The sequence below is a fragment of the Cnephaeus nilssonii genome, assembly GCF_951640355.1.
Source record: "Cnephaeus nilssonii genome assembly, chromosome: 14".
NCBI lineage: Eukaryota > Metazoa > Chordata > Mammalia > Chiroptera > Vespertilionidae > Cnephaeus > Cnephaeus nilssonii.
The window spans coordinates 2,982,432-3,000,519 of NC_137085.1; the positions used below are offsets into that span (position 1 = coordinate 2,982,432).

General features: G+C 49.3%; 1 protein-coding gene across 7 annotated transcripts in view; it reads left to right on the forward strand.

Annotated features, from left to right (window-relative positions):
• The window catches only part of SETX (senataxin), a 58,304-nt gene that overhangs the window by 35,676 nt on the left and 4,540 nt on the right, over positions 1 to 18,088 (forward strand). For 5 of the 7 annotated variants that reach the window (XM_079791224.1, XM_079791225.1, XM_079791227.1 and 2 more), the window contains 14 exons: positions 681 to 913; positions 1,741 to 1,908; positions 2,427 to 2,577; positions 6,449 to 6,550; positions 6,745 to 6,860; positions 8,763 to 8,834; positions 9,958 to 10,107; positions 10,900 to 11,007; positions 11,212 to 11,299; positions 13,477 to 13,666; positions 14,196 to 14,288; positions 15,835 to 15,996; positions 16,876 to 16,974; positions 17,932 to 18,019. In XM_079791224.1, coding sequence (XP_079647350.1) covers positions 681 to 913; positions 1,741 to 1,908; positions 2,427 to 2,577; positions 6,449 to 6,550; positions 6,745 to 6,860; positions 8,763 to 8,834; positions 9,958 to 10,107; positions 10,900 to 11,007; positions 11,212 to 11,299; positions 13,477 to 13,666; positions 14,196 to 14,288; positions 15,835 to 15,996; positions 16,876 to 16,974; positions 17,932 to 18,019 — 1,820 coding nt within the window. The remainder of the gene's footprint in view (positions 1 to 680; positions 914 to 1,740; positions 1,909 to 2,426; positions 2,578 to 6,448; positions 6,551 to 6,744; positions 6,861 to 8,762; positions 8,835 to 9,957; positions 10,108 to 10,899; positions 11,008 to 11,211; positions 11,300 to 13,476; positions 13,667 to 14,195; positions 14,289 to 15,834; positions 15,997 to 16,875; positions 16,975 to 17,931; positions 18,020 to 18,088) is intronic. The other 2 variants (XM_079791223.1, XM_079791226.1) reach the window with 2 other exon arrangements.

Below are 18,088 nucleotides of genomic sequence, written 5' to 3' on the forward strand. Positions count from 1 at the left end.
CTGAGAAAAGAAGCCTCTTGAGGAGAGGAACATTGCCGGCTCTAAGGAGGCCTTTAAGAAGTAGTTATTGAGTGAGTTATTTGTATAGCACGTCATACAAAACCATCCTATCTCATAAAGAGGGAATATGCTAATTGACCATCAGTCCATCACAAAGATGGCTGCACCCACAGCTGAGGCCAAGTTCCCATAAGGAGCCTTAACAAGCAATCAGGGACCTGAGGCTACACCCTCCCCCGCCCCCATGGGGCTTGACGGGACCTCAGGTTGTGTCCCCCCACCCGGCAGGGCTTGACAGGGGACCTCAGGCCACGGCCCCACCAAGGCTTGACAGGGGACCTCAGGGTGCGTTTCCCGCCCGGGTCTGGGTCTCACGCGATTTTGAGGTGCATGTGGGTGGGCAGGGACTTGACTCTGGGTCCCATGGTGCGCCCCAGACTCTGACAGGAGGAAGGTTTTCATATACACTTTACTAATTTTCTTTCATCTCTGACACTTCTATTATAGAGAAAGGGCAAGTAGCAATATTAAATTATTTCCTCTAATCCCCTTTTAATGTGCACGAATTTCAGGCACCGGGCAACTAGTATGTTATAAAATACCCAGTTCTGATTAGCCTTTTTAACTGGACATTGTTACTCACTGGGAACTGAAATTGCTTTTTCTCTTTCTTGATCTAGTGCATAATGGGAAGTATGAGTGTTCCCTTTCTATCCAGACGCAGGATAACTTCCCAGTCAAATTAAATGAAACCGTGAGATGTGTTGTAATCAGTTCTCTGGTAACTACACAAAGGAAGTTGAAAGCAATGTCTTTGTTGAATAGTCGAAACCAACTGGCCAGAGCTATTCTGAATCCAAACCCCATGGACTTCTGTACAAAAGATCTACTAACTACAACGTCTGAGAGAATTGTGAGTGATGACTGTATGATCACAGGGAAAGTTTCATGTCAGGATGTGAACGCATCATGTCATGGGTATCTGCTGCCTATTCCTATGTCAACAACAGAACACATACTTTGTGCACAAGGATGTCGTTTAGTGCTTAGTCGTCTTTGGTGTTGCAGAGTGTGTGTTAGTGGGTCAGCTTGCCTCCTCAGGAGAGAGGTGTGGTACTGTAAAGAATTGGAAGTGTGCTTGAAGAGCAGCATTAAAATGTTAGGTGAGCATTCTGCCTTGATGTCATTAGGTGGTTAAAGTTCGGCGTAGGAGAATTGAGTGTTGCAAGTACACATATCTCTTTGGAAGAGCTTCATATAAATTCCAGGAAGTTAACACAGAGAAAGGCAAAAGGAACGTAATATTTTTACCCTCTGCAGTGTGCTCGGGCTTTCACATGCGCCATCTCAGTCAGTTCTCACCCTTTAAGGAGCCCCAGATCTACAAAGTTGGGGGCTAAGAGAGGTTAAGAGTGTTAAGAGCCCTAGCTTGTGTGTAAAACTGAGGTTTAGACTCAGCTCTGCATCCACATCCATGCTCTTTCCACTGTATCACTTGTTTTCCTGTCTAAGGAGAGAGTTGACTAAAATGGGAAGGACCAAAGAAGAAATAGCAGAGAAGTATAGAACAGCTGATTGTCATCATCATCTTAAGAATCCCAACACAAACGCACTGTGTTCATTGCTGGGCCAAAGCCTACAGACACAGCCCCTTCCTTTCCAACAGTGAAAGTGGCTTTAGATTAAGGGGGGGCCCTTTGGGGTCTTGCCCTGTCCTTCTCACTCCTGTCTTTTGTGCAGACGGCCTTCTTAAAAGATTTCAACGAAGACCAGAAGAAAGCGATAGAGACCGCGTATGCCATGGTGAAGCACTCCCCGGCGGTTGCCAAGATCTGTCTGATTCATGGGCCACCTGGAACAGGGAAATCAAGAACCATCGTTGGCCTCCTGTACCGCCTGCTGACCGAGGTAGAGACGCCGGGGTCTGCGCTGTGGCTGAGGGCGTGGTGCCGCTGCCCTTGAATTAACCGGCGTGGTGCCTCTCTTCCTGTCAGTGTGCCTTGGTTACCGTGTGGAACTTTATCAGAGCGGGGGGCGGGTAGCAGAGGGAGAGAGGTTCTAAGAAATAAAAAGGGCAGAAAATGCTGTCTTGGGCGAAACTAATCTAAGGGCCAGAGGGTGGTCTTCTGGTTTCATCATAGGTCACATCTGCCAGGCAGCCGTCTTGAGGGTCTTCCTGGCTACATTTTAGTCGGATTGAATACTGAGTAGAATAAGTGAATAGTGAGGTAAGGCGCGAGGAGGTCGGGAGGAGATTGTGTGCCTGAGTAATGTTAATATCAGTGTGAGCTGTAGCTGCTCTTAGATATGTGAACTGCCTGTGAGGGGAACTCCACACACGCGTGGAGGTGGAGGAAAGGATGCACGACACATCGGGCTCATCGCTGTTTCGTTTGTTCGGTGCATGTGGCGAATTGTGGAACCAGAAGAGGGGGCAGCTGGATGAAAACTCCAACGCCAAGATCAAGCAGAACCGCGTGCTTGTGTGTGCGCCTTCCAACGGAGCTGTGGACGAGCTGATGAAAAAAATCATCCTCGAATTCAAAGAAAGGTGTAAAGACAAGAAGAACCCTCTGGGTATGGTACTGCGGGGCTGTTCATCCGTGTTTTGTTTTGTTTTTAGTGTTGCGTGTGGGCAGCTGTGAACGATAAGGAGCAAGCCCTTTCTGGGGGTAACTGTCCATGGCCTGGCCCTCTGTCCTCAGTGATTCTTGCAGCAAATACTGTACGCGTTTCCTGGGTGCCCGGCGCTGTGCTGAGTGCCGAGGTTTCAGCAGTGAAGCCTCCGCAAGACAGTCCAGGAGGAAGGGGACGGAGGCGTGGGCAGGGAGAGGACCAGCTGTCAGCTCTCTAGAAGGAGGGAAATGTGGGCGCTGCCTGGCCCTCAGACAACCCCTGACTCAGTCATGTGAGGGCTCGGAGGCTTCCGGAGGAAGTGGTGCCTGCGGTGAAACCTGACGAGCGCGTAGGAGGTGGCCAGGGCAGGTGTGTGAGGGGAGGGGAAGCCAGCAGAATTCCTATCAGTGAAAAGGCCCAGAGGTGAGAGTTCACACCCAGCTCGGTCAGTACAGCCAGAACGGGGTCAGTACAGCTGGAACGGGGTCGGTACAGCTGGAACGGAGTCAGTACAGCCGGAACGGGGTCAGTACAGCCGGAACGGGGTCGGTACAGCTGGAACGGAGTCAGTACAGCCGGAACGGGGTCGGTACAGCCGGAACGGAGTCAGTACAGCCGGAACGGGGTCAGTACAGCCGGAACGGGGTCAGTACAGCCGGAACGGGGTCAGTACAGCCGGAACGGGGTCAGTACGCCGGAACGGGGTCGGTACAGCTGGAACGGAGTCAGTACAGCCGGAACGGGGTCAGTACAGCTGGAATGGAGTACACTCCCCAAGGGTGAGGGTGACTCCTTCACTGTGGTGTCCCAGTGCCTAGAACAGTGCCTGGCTGGGGCTGAGCAGATACTTGGTGCCTGGAGAGCTGGAGCAGTGCTCACTGTGCCAGCGATTCTCGGGGCTGAGGATTAAATAACTCCGTGTTGGAGGAGGAAAACTGAGGAGTGAAGCGCAGGGCTGTAGTGCCCCAGGGTCACGTTCAGCACATTGTAGTTGCTGTTGGTGAAGAGAGCAGCGCAGAAGAGGGAGGACGCCTGAGTGCAGATGTCAGATAGCTCCTGCCTGCCCGACCCGCATTCCCACGGCACTCACCTTGAGTGGTGGTTACGGTTAGACTTTCCCAAGCTCATATGTCCTGTCTTTCCTGACCAGATTTTCTTTTTCTTGAGGTTTCCCGCCAGGACCTTTTATCAGTTAGGATTAGATTTGGCTGCAAATAAGAGCAACTGCAAATACAGTGGCTTAAGTGTGATAGAAGTTTCTCTCTTCCTTGGAAAGTCAGAGGTCGGCAGCTCAGGACGTGCTGGTGTTGAGTCTCAGAGACCTGGGCTCCTCTGTCCTGCTGCTCCACTGTGTGTGGCCTCATTCCTTAGTGCCCCTCATGGTCATACCCTGAGTGGCCAGATTATGATGATCTCTGAACGCATAATCATCTGGCCACTCAGTGGATTTGTATCTCAAATGGGTACCAAAAGTATTCTAGACTTTTGCTGGAGATCAACCACCTATTTGCCCTGAGCTTTCTATCAGCCAGTGCAAAGGGGAAAACTGATCAGGTGCACGATTTCTAGTATCTTTGATATCAAATAAATGAGTTACTCAAGAGAAGTACCCTGAGTGGCCAGATTATGATGCGCTCAGAGGTCATGATAATCTGGCCGCTCAGTGTAGATGGCTGCTCCAGCTCCAGCAGTCACATGCCGCAGCATGTGTCCCGGGGAAAAGACCAAGAGGGGACAGAGGCACATCCTAGCTTGTTTTCAGGAAAGTTCCTACACACTGCCAGTGGCACCTCTGCCTGCTTCCTTTTGGCCAGAACCCCCTCACATGGCTACCCCAGCTACCAGAGCCTGGGCGTGCCGTCTTTATTGGGCGGGCTCACACCGGGTTTCTTTTTTGTATTGCCTACAAATGGACCTCATTGGCTATAAAACTTACAATACACTGTTAGCTTGCCACTTTCCCAGCCACGATATGTTTGTGAGGTTCCTGATTTTGTGGATATCACTGTCTATCAACACAGTCACTCATATCACCTGCTGCAGGGTATTTCATTGTAGGAGTGCACGGTGTATTCATTATCTGTTGATAGACATTTAGGTTCTCTTCCATTTTTTGTTATTTCATACTTTATTGCAGTGAACATCCCTGTACCTGTGGGTGTTTCTCCAGCACAGGTAGAGAAGTGTTTCCTGCAGCCGGTGTTGCTCAGTGCTTGAGCCCCATGAGCCAGGAGGTCACGGTTCAGTTCCCGGTCAGGGCACATGCCTGGTTGCAGGCCCGATCCCCATTAGGGGGCGTGCAGGAGACGGCCAATCGATGATTCTCTCTCATCATTGATGTTTTTGTCTCCCTCTCCCTTCTCTGAAATCAGTAAAAAAATATTTAATATAAAATAAAATTAATGTCTTTAATTGTTACAAGTCTACTCAAATTTTCCAGATTTGAGTGAGTGTTGCTAATTCACATTTTTAAGAAAAATTTCACTTCATTTATGTTTTCAAATATATTGGTATAAAGTTGTTCTTTGTACTCTTATTTTTTACACCTCAGCTCTATTTCGAGGGTCACCTTTGTCATTCCCTGAATTGTCTATTTAGTCTCTAAACTCACCTGTGGCACAGGCCTGATTGGAAAGTCCCAGAAGAGAAACTTCCCAGCTGAGCCAGGACAAGACAGGTCCATTCTTCTCGTCCTCCCATTGGCTTTCTGTCGGGCTTTAAATCCAAGCCCGCCTAGAGGACTTCTGTATCTTGATTGGAATGGTAGTTTTGCCAGTGTGGTTGTTTGTCACACTCTGTGGAGCTAAAGATTTTCATCTGCATTTTATTGAATGTTAAATGCACCTGAGCACGGAGACAGCGAGCAGCCCTCACCCTCGCCCTCACCCTCACCCTCCGGGCAGCCACAGCAGCTCAGGGCTTTCAACTCTGCTTTTCAGCTTTCTCTCTGTTTTGGGACCTAGAATCTGGCCAGCCGGCCGGCTTCCTTCCTTCCTTCCTTCCTTCCTTCCTTCCTTCCTTCCTTCCTTTCTTTTTTTTAATATATTTTATTGATTGTTTACAGAGAGGAAGGGAGAGGGATAGAGAGCTAGAAACATCAATGAGAGAGAAACACTGATCAGCTGCCTCTTGCATGCCTTCTACTGGGGATGTGCCCGCAACCAAGGTACATGGCCTTGACCAGAATCGAACCTGGGACCTTTCAGTCTGCAGGCCGATGCTCTATCCACTGAGCCAAACCAGTTAGAGCTGTCCTGCCTTCTTATGAACTCACCTGCAACTTGAAGAATGTTTGTAATCTATGGGGCCTCTATCTCTAGGTGTTTCTAGTGGAGTAGAAAGTGAGGGGGAGCAGTGTTTCAAAGCTTTGTTCTGTATATTCTGCAGATGAGGGTTGATGCTCAAATAAGATTGTTTAGAAATTCGCACATGTAGTGATAGAGAAGAGTCTATATTTTTTAAACATCCTGTGGTTAAGAAATCTTTTTTATCTTTAACTCACCATTTTCCAAATATATTCTACCATGGAATGTTCTAAAAAACATAATTTGAGAAACATTAGTATAATAGAATCTCAACTTTGCAATGTAATGTGTTTTACAACCTCGCCAGCTTTCATTAAGTAGAAATGGTAAGTACTTATCTTATAGGCTTGTTACGAAGACTGTCTAAAACAATGTGCAGGGAGCTCCAGGGGAGTTGCAGGTATCCAATTCATTAGTTCACATTAGCTCCCTTCTCTGATGAATGAATTTGCTTAGAAATACACATGATAATGGACAGGGGTTGGCAGTGTCCTCATTAATCTCTGAAGTGTGATTCTTATCAACAGGAAACTGTGGCGATATCAATTTAGTACGTCTGGGTCCAGAAAGGTCTATTAACAGTGAGGTCCTAAAATTCAGCTTGGACAACCAGGTGAACCACAGAATGAGTAAGTACTGAATCCGGTCACACTAACGTTCGCGCTGTTCCCTTTTGTATAGTGGACAGTGGCTGGGGCATTTAAGATAATGGGGAGACCTTAGAGGTAGTGTGGCTTTGACAACTAGTTTTCTTCTCGGTAGGCATATGTGTGTGTGAGAGTGGGCATACAAGTCTTTACCTTTTTTTTTTTTTTTTTTTAAGAAAAAGACTTACCTTCTTACGCCCAGGAGATGCATAGAAGAAAGGAACATCTAGACCATCAGCTAGATGAACTTTCCCGCCAGCGTGCTTTAAGCCGATACGGAAGAGGAATCCAGGTAGCTAAACACTTCTTGCTGAATGGTTTTTAATATATCATAGGTGCACAAACTAGTTGATAAGTATTTGATGCCATTTTTCATTGTGAAATAGCATAATTTGTTGATAAAAATTTAGAGAAAAGTGGTATGCCTTACAAAAAAGTTAAACTTTTTTTGAAAAGGACAAGGTAGTAAACGGTCTAGATTTTGCAGGTCTCTGTTTCGACTACTCAGCTCTGCTGTGGTAGCACAGAAACAGCAGGAGGTATACCATCCTAAACAAAGGGGTGTGGCTATGTTCCAATAAAACTTTATTTACAAAAACAGATGGCGAGTTGAATTTGGTCCATAGGCTGTAGTTTGCTGTTGCCTGCCTTATGCTAAAATTGCACTAAATTCATTAGGTACTTTCGATTACAAGTTAAATTTAATCCAAGTTAAGTTAGAAAAGTCCTGGCTGGGTAGCTGAGTTGGTTAGAGTGACGTCCAGATATGCTAAGGTTGCAGGTTCAGTCCCTGGTCAGGGCACATACAGGAATCCAGCCAATGAGTGCATAAATAAGTGGAACAACACATCGATGTTTCTCTCTCTCAAATCAGTAAATAAAATTTTTTTAAATATAGAAAAAGTTAAGTTAGACAAAAACGGAATTCCCTGGCACCTAGACCTGGGACGTCTAGGAGTGATTAACTTCAGCAAGTGATGCCATTTCTCCCCCTTGATCCGCTTGTCTGTGACTCAGCATTTCTTCTCCCGGACAAGACTGAGTGCCAGCGTCTCGGGCCTCCTCCCCAGCTGAGAAAGCCCCTGAGCCCTGGGTGTGCAGGCAGGTCTGCTCCCTGTGTTAACCCTACCAGACCCGAGGCCCTGAACCTAACTGTCCCCTCAAACCACACAAAGTCAATTCAGACACATGGGGCAGACATTTGCCATGGCAAACCATGAAGTTTGACCACGATTGGTTGGTTATTTTTAGTTGGTGACGCATTTTTTTTCACGTACTAGGCAAAGTACCGAAAATTAGGTACAGCAGTATAGCAGCAGATTGGAAAATTACCGAAAAATCGGTACAGCAGTCTGGTCGGGTTAAGGGAAAGGGTGCCATGGTTGACCAGGCCTGCATTACTGCTGCCGCTGTGGCCAGAGGCGGAGGAGGTGTGATTGAGAGCCTCATTTGAACTGCCCGGCAACGAGTGAAGGAATGACAACCCAAGGGTTGGGATGCTCCGAGGTAGCACAGGCCGTGTACTGGCCCCAGCGGAATGTACGTGGTGTGGAAATGATCAGGTTGCCTGCTGCTAAGAGGAGCCTGGGTGCCGGTGGTGAGAGGCCAGCAGCAGACCAGGAGAGCAGTAGATCCCTCACAGGCCCTGGAGGAAAGACACAGCGCATCCTGAGGGGCCACAGGAGGTCCAGGCAGAGTGCAGACAGGGAGGCAGGACCTGGGGCTCGTGCCTTTATTAGGGCCTGTGAGTTGGAGTGCTTGGCGGTTCCCAGGCTAAGGCTGGATCGGTCAGTTCAGACTCCCCAGGGGGTGTTATGTAAAGGGTGGTCAAGGCAAACAGGCCCTGGGGGCAGGGAGACTTGATCACAAGGATGGTGGGGAAATCTGTCCGGAGCTTACAGGTGCTGTGACGGGGCTCCTGCTCCGGCATGGGCTTGTATGAAGGGCCCGTGTCAGCTGAAGGCGCGCAGGCTGCTTGGCCAAGCAATGGGTGCGGAGGCAGCGATAGCACCGAGTCGCTCCGCCCAAGTCTGGGTCCGCAGTGATGCAGAGCGTCAGGCCCCGCTGCAGAGAGAAAACAGACTGGCGCAGAGGCTTGTGCTCAGTGTAGGCTCCCCTTGGAAGTGAGGCAGTCCACCGGGAAGCATTTTCAATGCTTACTTAACTTTAAAGACGGCGTTCTGATTTTTTCCAGAGGCACGAATTAGATGAAAAAATTGCCCAAGTTTCAAAAGAAAGGCAGGAACTTGCGTCTAAAATTAAAGAGGTAAGTAGTTTATTTACAGCATTTTCCTGTTTTTTTCTTTTCTTTTTTTCATTATGACATAGTTGAGATAACCTCTGGGCTTTTATCCATTGCATTTAAAATTTTTTCCATTTTGAGAAATTTCAAACAAATACAAAAGTGGAGGTGGTGTAATTACATGTATATTTACATTTGTTTCTTTAGCCTAATCATGAGTTCTTATCACCACCTGAGATTTCTAAGAAAGAAGCGATTATAGAATATCTTTCCTTTTCTAGGTCTGGGTAAGTATTAATAAAACCTCATGTGGGGGGCTCTGCTCCACTCCCCCCGAACTGCAGCATCAGCTGGTCACTAGCCAGATGCATAGAGAATAAGGAGGAGTTTGTGGTGGTTCCCTAGTAAGAAGAAAGAAAACCACACGTGTCTGAGCCCAGCGCAGTGACTGGAGCTCCGCGTTGCCTGTCAAACAGCACAGGTTCCCGTGGGGTCAGGGAGAGGGCGGACTATCCACCAGCGAGGCTAGCCGTGTTTCTGAGGAGCTTTCTCTCTTGAATGTGTTGCCAGCCTTCTCTGTGTGGCTAAATAAATACAGTTGAATTCAGTGCCTATTTCCATTAGCAATTTGTGTGTTTTTTTTAATTAAAAATTAGGTGGAACCTTTTCAGTAAAATTTTAAACGGAGCCAAACTCAACTTCTCCCAAATGGAAGGATGAGGCTCAGGTTTGCAGGGAGCCAGGTTCCTGCTGCTCTCACTGCTCTGGGCTGGGGCGCTGTTTCCTCACCGGCTGAGAGCAGTGGGTGACGGCGCTCAGCCCCAGAGCCCTGGGGCCCACCGTCGCCGCCCCGGCCCGAGCTCACGTGGGCCTGGGTCATGTTGGGGTCAGCAGAAACAGGCTGGCTGACTGCTGAGAACGCTGGTTTGTGCAGTGCGGTGTCACTCACACTGCCTTCTTCCGCCACAGTCCCGTGTGTCTTTGGTCTGAAGTTTCCGCTGCTTTTCTAGATTGTGGTTCTCCCCTTACATGTACTAAATGTCATTCTGCCACATAACAAAGATGGGTGCTTTGTAGTAAAGTTGGCCTGCCGTAGCCTAGAATCCACGTACAACTGACTGGTAACGAGCCTTTGTTGTTGTCTCAGGTTCAAGGGCGCCCACAGAAAACCCAGAGCATCATCATCCTGGAGTCCCACATCATCTGCTGCACCCTGAGCACGAGCGGCGGGTTGCTGCTCGAGTCCGCTTTCCGGGGGCAAGGAGGAGTCCCCTTCAGTTGTGTCATCGTTGATGAGGTCAGTGAGCGGCGGCGTGCAGCGCGGACTAGTGCTGTGCCGCGTCGTAGACGAACAAGGGCTGCTGAGCTGTCGACACAGCGGACTGCGCGTCCGAGTGCACCTGCCGTGACGTAGCCTTTCGCGGGGAAACGTGCTGCGCCTCCCGGGCTCGCCCAGTGGTGGGGTTGGACTCGTAAGAGGCCTCACACTTCCTCACAGACCCTCCCAGGGCCTGACTAAGCTGCTTGGAACGGCCAGGCTGCCTTTTGCAGCATTTTAAATGTAGCTTTGGACAGCTCTGAGCCACAGTATTTTCCTCGTTCATTCACTGAGCATTTGTTAGGTGCCTACTGTTGGCCAGATGTAGAGCCAGAAGACAAAGGGGATGGAAATGAGATACAGGGAGTCGGTCCAGGAGGCCCCGGGTCCCTAGTCCCCAGTGAGAACGTGCAGGCGGGCACGATGAGGCGGCAGCCAGTGGAAGCCAGACCTGCTGAGGACCAGGAGGAAGGCAGGGGGGAGCGGGTCACAGACTTGCAGCTCCAGCAGGAACAGAGGACCCAAACCTGGGCAGTCCGTGGCCTGCTGGCTCGTGGCTGGCTCCCAGGTGTCTGTGGCACCTGAATGGTGGCTGACTTCAGAATCCGTGTGTGGTCTTTATTGAGTGTTTTTGTTTTGTTGTTTTGGTATTCGGTGCAGAAGGAGAAAGTGTGGCTCTTTTCTGAAGGGTGAAAGCTTCTGTGTAGGTAAACTGCCCGTGGATCAATGAAAAGGTAATTGAGCTGGTTTCTCCTGCACTTTGCTACTCAGGCCGGGCAGGCTTGTGAAGTGGAAACCCTTACCCCCCTCATCCACCGCTGCAACAAGCTAATCCTCGTCGGAGACCCGAAGCAGCTCCCCCCCACAGTCATCTCCTTGGTGAGTCCCCCTGTTCCCACCACTTTAAAGTGGAAGTGCCTTTTGGTGGAGGGGGGAGGGGCAGGAAGGTCTTTGTTGGATCATCATCTCTTATTTGCAAGGAAAGGTGTTGGAAAGGCTGGGAAAAGAGAACCACCGTTTGAGTCTTCAAGTATCTGACCATGTCCCTTTGTTGGTAATTGTGCTTGTGTTTGTGTGTGACAGGAGCCGCATCAGAGACAAGAGGCTAGAGAGAACCTACTCCATGCGCGCTGGGCTTTTCCTCTGCACCAGGCAGAGTGCAGCTGTGTTAAGGGCCGTATCTGATTTATTTTAATATATGAACACCAAAACAAACTTTAACTGCAAGGAAAAGAACCCCCACCTACTGCTTTACATTTACACGTGCAAACCTGAGGAAAATCTTCCACAGACACATTTAGGGTACATTTGCAGCTTTAGAGTTCCGAATCCTGTAGTACAAGAAAGGGCCTGTGGCCCTCACGCCCGCGGGAAGGGAAGGTGACGGGAGGGCGACTGGCTCTGTGTGGGAGGCAGGCACCAGCATCACACCCCCCACACCCCGCCTTGCGTGCTGGCTCCCAGAAGGGCACGCCATGCAGGACTTCGTGGGTGTTTGGGGTTACCTGAGGGGCTGGACCCTGATTTTGAAATTTAAATCACATATTTCAAAGTTGCGCGGGTTCAGTTTGTTGAAGAGCTGCAGCATATAATGAAAAGGGGTGTTGATGGGCCTCAATTTGACTGCCTGCTTTGGTGATGGATGAAGAATAAAAATGAGAAAAATCCATTTGGGCTTTTTTTTTAATTGCAAAAATTATACAGGCTTATTGAGGAAAGTTCAGAAAATAAGTACGAAGTTCATTTCCTCCACCTCTTTCCAAGGATAGTAACTGAACAGTTAAGGGAGTATTTTAACAGATTCACTGGCATTTGTATGCTCACTGATGCACCTTGTTCAGTCTTTACCTACGGAGGGCCGCCCTGCCCTCGTGAGCTTGCATCCTAGCGGGGGGCAGACACGAAAGTCCCCGAAGGATGTGTGTCAGGTGGCTGTCAGGTTTGTGCACGTGTGCACACGTGGAGGGCTTGGCCTTGTTTAAAGGTGCAGGATCCTTCTGTGGCAGTTTGGTTATTGCCAACCAGGAGCACCCTTCCGTGTCAGAATATGCACATGGATGCTGTTTTCTAGGGTGGGCTCAGCTGTTTTCTGGAAATAGGTGTGTTGCTTCATATAAGTCCTTTTTTCCCCCCCAGAGAGAATATTTAAAATGAGGTTTCAGCTAATTTGAATAAATAAACTTTTGGGGATGTAAATGGAATTGTGAAATGATTACTAATATTTATTTAGTTATGAAATCCTACTTAAACTCACCTATACAAATAATCTATTAATTAGAAGTAATGTCTTTTTCTCCGCTCTCCCAGTTTGTGAAGCACGTACAGCTCCAATGCCCATGTCCGCGCCACCGCTCAGGAGGAGTACCCCTTAGTGTGTTTTTCAGAGCACATTTTTGCTTCTAGATTATTTGACAAAATGCTTTTCAAATCTTGGTCTGATGCCCACATTGAAAAGTATGTCCCAAGGTTCAACCACGATAACATGACAGCAGTTTGCCAGTGAGGTGACTGCTTTTCAGACTGTAAGTTGGAGTCCCTTAGTGGGTGTGTGAAGTCACCTCCGTCAGTCAGTTGTCTGTTTCCTTCGCCAGCGTCAGTTCTGTGAGGCTGGATCTGGGCGGCGGAGACGGCTGCGTGTATGTGGGAGGATGGTCCAGGCAGTCAGTATTTACAAGGGCTTGTTTACGGTGACAAGGAATCTTTCTGTTTGTGGAGGGCATAACACAGAAATAATGGTTAAAACCTGTGTTACATTATTTGCTTCTTTCATCACTGAGTCAGCTGACCTCCGTTAGCATCAGACTAGCTTCAGTGTGGTCATTCACAGGATCATGTCCTTTCATGGCAGTGTGAGGGTTTCTACATGAGGAGAAGATCCTCAGCTTGCCTGGCCAACCTCCATGCCTTCTCAAGGTCAGGGTCAGAAACATCTTTCTTGCCCTGGCCGGTTTGGCTCAGTGGATAGAGCATTGGCATGTGAACTGAAGGGTGGCGGGTTTGATTCCGGTCAAGGGCACGTACCTCGGTTGCAAGCTTAATCCCCTGCCCTGGTCAGGTCATGTGCAGAAGGCAACCAATCGATGTCTCTCTCCCACATCGATGTTTCTCTCTCTCTGGCTCTCTCATCCTCCCTTCCACTCTCTCTAAAAATCAGTGGAAAAAATATCCTCGGTTGAGGATTAACAAAAAAAAAACAAAGAAAAAAACACACACACACACAAAAAAACACCTTTCTCTGATGGTTGTTGGTAATGGCCCGAACCTTGCCGTGTACCTATTAGAGCTCAGTGACTTCTAACTGGGACAGCACAGCGGAGCCTCCCAAGTGACTGCTCCTTCTCCCCTTGCAGAGGGCGCAGGAGTACGGCTACGAGCAGTCCATGATGGCCCGCTTCTGCAAGCTGCTGGAGGAGAACGTGGAGCACCACGTGAGCGGCAGGCTGCCCGTGCTCCAGCTGACCGTGCAGTACAGGATGCACCCCGACATCTGTCTCTTCCCCTCCAACTACATTTACAACAAGAGCCTGAAGACCAACAGGTGGGCCCCGCTCCCGCCTGAGAGCCCGTTCTGTTTGTAGGGTTAGAAGAAGAGCTAGTTTACTGTGTTCTTACGTCTTGTCACCGGGTTAGTAATTTCCTCTAATTATAAAGTCGTAGATAGACAAAAAAGGGGGAAACCACCGATGTTTATACTGCCCAGAAATAGTTACTGCTACCATCTTGGTATGTCTTCTGGTCTGTGGACTATTCACATCTTTTTAATTTTTTTAACTAAAAAAATCATACTATATCCTACATAGAATTAAATGGCTTGCTTTTTTTACTTCGTGTGTCATGAGTAACTTTCCAGTTGTAATTGTTATGTTTTAATTACACAGCGCGTTCTCTCTAGCACTAGAATAGAATTAAAGTGCATTGTGTACCTTTCACAAAAGCACATTGCATTTGAAGAAGATCCTTCTTGTGCCCTCATTTCCCAGCCTCCTCCTCTGCAAGGAAAATGGTAGTAATAAGTAAAACGCTTCCTATAACCTGACTGTGCTCCGCATGGGGCTGCTTTCTCGTAGGGGGACTGAGAGCATTCGGTGTTTATCAAAATGGCCGTTTCAGCCCTACCTCGTGTTTGATGTCAGAGACGGCTCAGAACGACGGGAAAATGAGTATGTTCTCCCCTTATTCACTCCCAAGGGAGGTCCCAGAATTGTCGCAGTATTTTTGTTCATATTTATACTTAAAACACTGTCCAATGTTGTGCACGATCATTTTTATTTAGCCAGGTTGTGATAGCTTCTCCTTTTTAAAAATAAATTGCCAGTGTCTTTCTCTGTATATTTCAGCCTTTTAATTTTAAGTGTATAACAGGGATCGGGTTACCTAACATGTGGTGGGCACTTGACTAGATCCAGGCCACGGCCATAGCTCCGAGCAGTTACTGTGGTCTGATAGGAAGACAGGCATCGCCAGGTAGTCACCAAGGTCGTCAGTTATGCCGTTGGCTCACGTGTTGGGAAGGATCAGTATAGATGCAGCTGACTGAGGGGCGAGGCAGCGGCTGGACAGGCTTGACATGGACTGGATTGTTCCGGTGATCTGTGCGTGACAGCAGGAAGGAGGGTGGGCGCTGAGGAGGAGACGCCGGGAGGGCCTGGGCTCCTCTGTCTGCCCAGGGCCAGCACCCCCTCTGTCCGCCCAGGGCCAGCACCACCTGTACGTGCTGAAGTGAGAGGACAGGCAAGGTCACCTGTGTCCTGGAGCCGCAGCGCAGCCATGCCCTGGCTGAGGCCCGGGGAGTAGTCGGCAGAGGTGGAGAAGTCAGACCCACAGAGAAGCCGGCGGCCAGGGCTTCGGTGCCGGAGGGATTGTGGATGGGAGCAGAGGGCTGAGGGCTGAGCCCCGTGAGCATTTGGGGGATGGGAGGTCGCAAGAGGAATGGAGACCTGAGAGGTGACCAAGCAGAATAAAGGTTTCAGGGTGGAAGAGACAGCTAGCTAGCAGGTTGTCTGTGTAGTAAGTGTTGACGTTCGGGCGGTGGATATTTAAAGCTTTTAAAGTGACACAGGCAAGGCAGCCTCAGGAACAGGTGCAGGTGCTGTGTCCCCCGGGGCCCTGCGTGTCGCCTCTGGTGTGGGACCGAGGGAGCGTGCTGTGTGGGAAGTGAGTTGGAAGTGCAGGGTGCGGCCAGCAGGGAGGACAGTGAGGACGGGGCCGCTGCAGGACCCCATGGCGTTCCTCTCCGGGGCGCGCCACTCGAATCCGTGTGGATGGCATCGCTCAGCCCTGGGTGCCTGATTGGCGGGGCCAGTGGTGGGGCCTTAGGGAGGGTGAGCGGGGCTCTGTCCTCAGTGTTGGAGGACAGCGATCTGTAGTAGTCGCTCTTCCGTTACACTTTGGTTCCTCCTGCTCCTGCTCCCGTTCTAGCAGATGTTTGAGAAATGGCTGCCTCCGCCTCCGCCGACTTCAGACTCTCGGTCTCTCACAGCTTTGCTTCCCGGCCGTTGGTTTTGTGTGGCTCAGACGGCAGGGTTGAGGGTCAGGGTCGGCCTCGGAGTCCCTGCTGCCTGGGTGCTGACCCTGCCGCCTCCGTGCAGTCGTGGCAGCCACGTGGCACTTCAGTGAGCGGCTGGGCTGCTGTCAGGTTGTTGTTGTTTTGGTTGGTTTGTTTGGCTGCTGTTCGTTCTGATGTGTTCTTTTCTCCATCTTCTTTAGCTCCTATGTGAATATTCAGGAAATCAAAGTGGTGATAGAACTGGTGAAACTTCTCAAAGATAAAAGGGACGTGCGTTGCCGCACCATCGGCATAATAACCCACTACAAGGCTCAGAAGATGATGATTCAGAAGGAGCTGGACAAAGAATTTGAAGAGAAAGGGTGAGGCATCCTCATTTCTACAGATATTTCCATTCTTCCGTTTGCTTAAAGGAGGGGCTAGAAGGAAAGGAAACGTGTGGGGGTGGCAGTCGGTCCCGCACAGGACACTGGGTCGGGGTGGGCGCGCTGGCAGCCCTGTGGACAGAGCCTCCTGCCATCGGGCCGGTCATCAGGGGAGACCTGATGGCGGAGCTGACCGCGGCTCTCGGCCTTTCCCTTTAGTTCCGGGACGGCCGGTCCGAGTTCTAACTGACACGGTGCAGGAGGTCACGTTGGCGTGTTTCTGTCTCCTTTTCACCTCAGCAGTAAAATTAAAGATTAAATGTTGGAAATCCACTAACTCAAAAGTGCCTTACCCTAGAAACACACAAACTACTGACAGTGACTCTAGAAAGAGTAAAGAGATGGAGTTAGTGATCCAATATTTTCCAACGAAGAACTCGGGGCGGGCTGTAAATGGAGAAGTAAATGTTGGTCCATATACAGTCAGATATGCAGTCGTAAAAGGAAGGACGCTCTGGCCCACCACGGCCAGGTGAGGCCACGCGCTCGCATTCCACTGACAGGAAATGTCAGTGTTGAAGTCGAGAGATGGACAGCAGGGTCGTGTGCCAGGGCCTGTGGGGGAGGGGAAATCAAGACAGGCTCTCTCTCTTGGGTGATGGCCATGTTGTGAAATTAGTGATGATGGCTGCACACCACAGTGAAGGGGCTTAAAAACCGTTGAGGATGGTCTGCTTTAAAATGTGAGTTCTGTATTACGTGAAGCACATCTCCATAAGGACAGTGCCATGCAAAGGTTTCTGAAAAACAGTGCGGTATGGATAGGTCCGGTTAATAACTCTCTTTCCTCAGTGAACACTTCTCTTTCGCAAACAGGCTAGCAGAAGTAGATACTGTGGATGCATTCCAGGGCCGCCAGAAAGACTGTGTTATTGTCACCTGTGTCAGGGCAAACGCCATGCAAGGCTCCATTGGGTGAGTAACTGTCGTGCTGGCGTTTTAAGTTGGGAAATTGCTCCCCTGTTGCATTTGCTTCTCTGATACCTTGTATATTAATTAACCCATGACGGTGTGAATCTGTTCCTTTATTTAATAAGAGTGAAATAAGTCGTTGGGCCAAGTGGGTTCTGCAGGGGCTTGCTCTTCTCCCCGGGATGTGTCGTAACGTGGATTTTCCTCCTCCTCTGTGTTTCCTGCTTCGGCCGAGTTTGTCAACCTAACTGCGGTCCGTGGACTTCCCAGAGGTGCTCGGGCACTGTGTGGGTGTCAGAAAGCTCCCCTGGGTCTCGGGCTCTGAGGTTTTTCTCTTCTCATAAATAGCAGATGGAATTTGCAGATTATAACTGTTTCCTTGTTCTTAAGGAAAATAGCACCTTAATTTCTCTCCGCCCCTGCCTGGAGGTAGTCTGCATATACACATGGAGGAGGCCAGTTAGCTCCGGACCATTTTGTAAATAGTCTCTTCTCTTCCAGCTAACCTGACATCTCAGCTTCAGCGTGTAGCAAGCAGTTCTGTTATTTCCCAGGTCTTTCTGACCTATTGTTAGATTTGTCCGGTGTTTGTGTGCTTCTGCCCTAGTTCCACCGTATTTTTGTAATCTCAAATACACTTTATTTAAGAATAATCGATCTAGTATCATCTGTTTAGGATGTCTTTAAGGCTTAAAAATCATACTGTTAAAATTTGCAGCATCTCATTTAAGTCAAGATAGGAAAAGGACAGATGCCCCCTTTGAGGGATGCACGGGGTGTTTTGTTCCCTCTTTTTAAGGGGGATTGCTTCTGTGCCAGGGGCCCTGTGTTGGAGGACGAGTGAGAAAGGACTGTGACTTTAAAAGTCAGAGCCCACGAAAAACTCTAAACTCCTCCTGTCTCCCTCCCTGCTGTGCTGAGTCCTCCATAGAAAGAAGTAACTGTTTTCTGATCACCTAGATTCCTGGCGAGTCTGCAGAGGTTGAACGTCGCCATTACACGAGCCAAGTACAGCCTCTTCATCCTTGGGCATCTGAGGACCCTGATGGTAGGTACATTCTTGGTGACCGGAGAACTCCAAGTCTGTCTGGCGTTACTGACAGTGGGTTGGTCGATG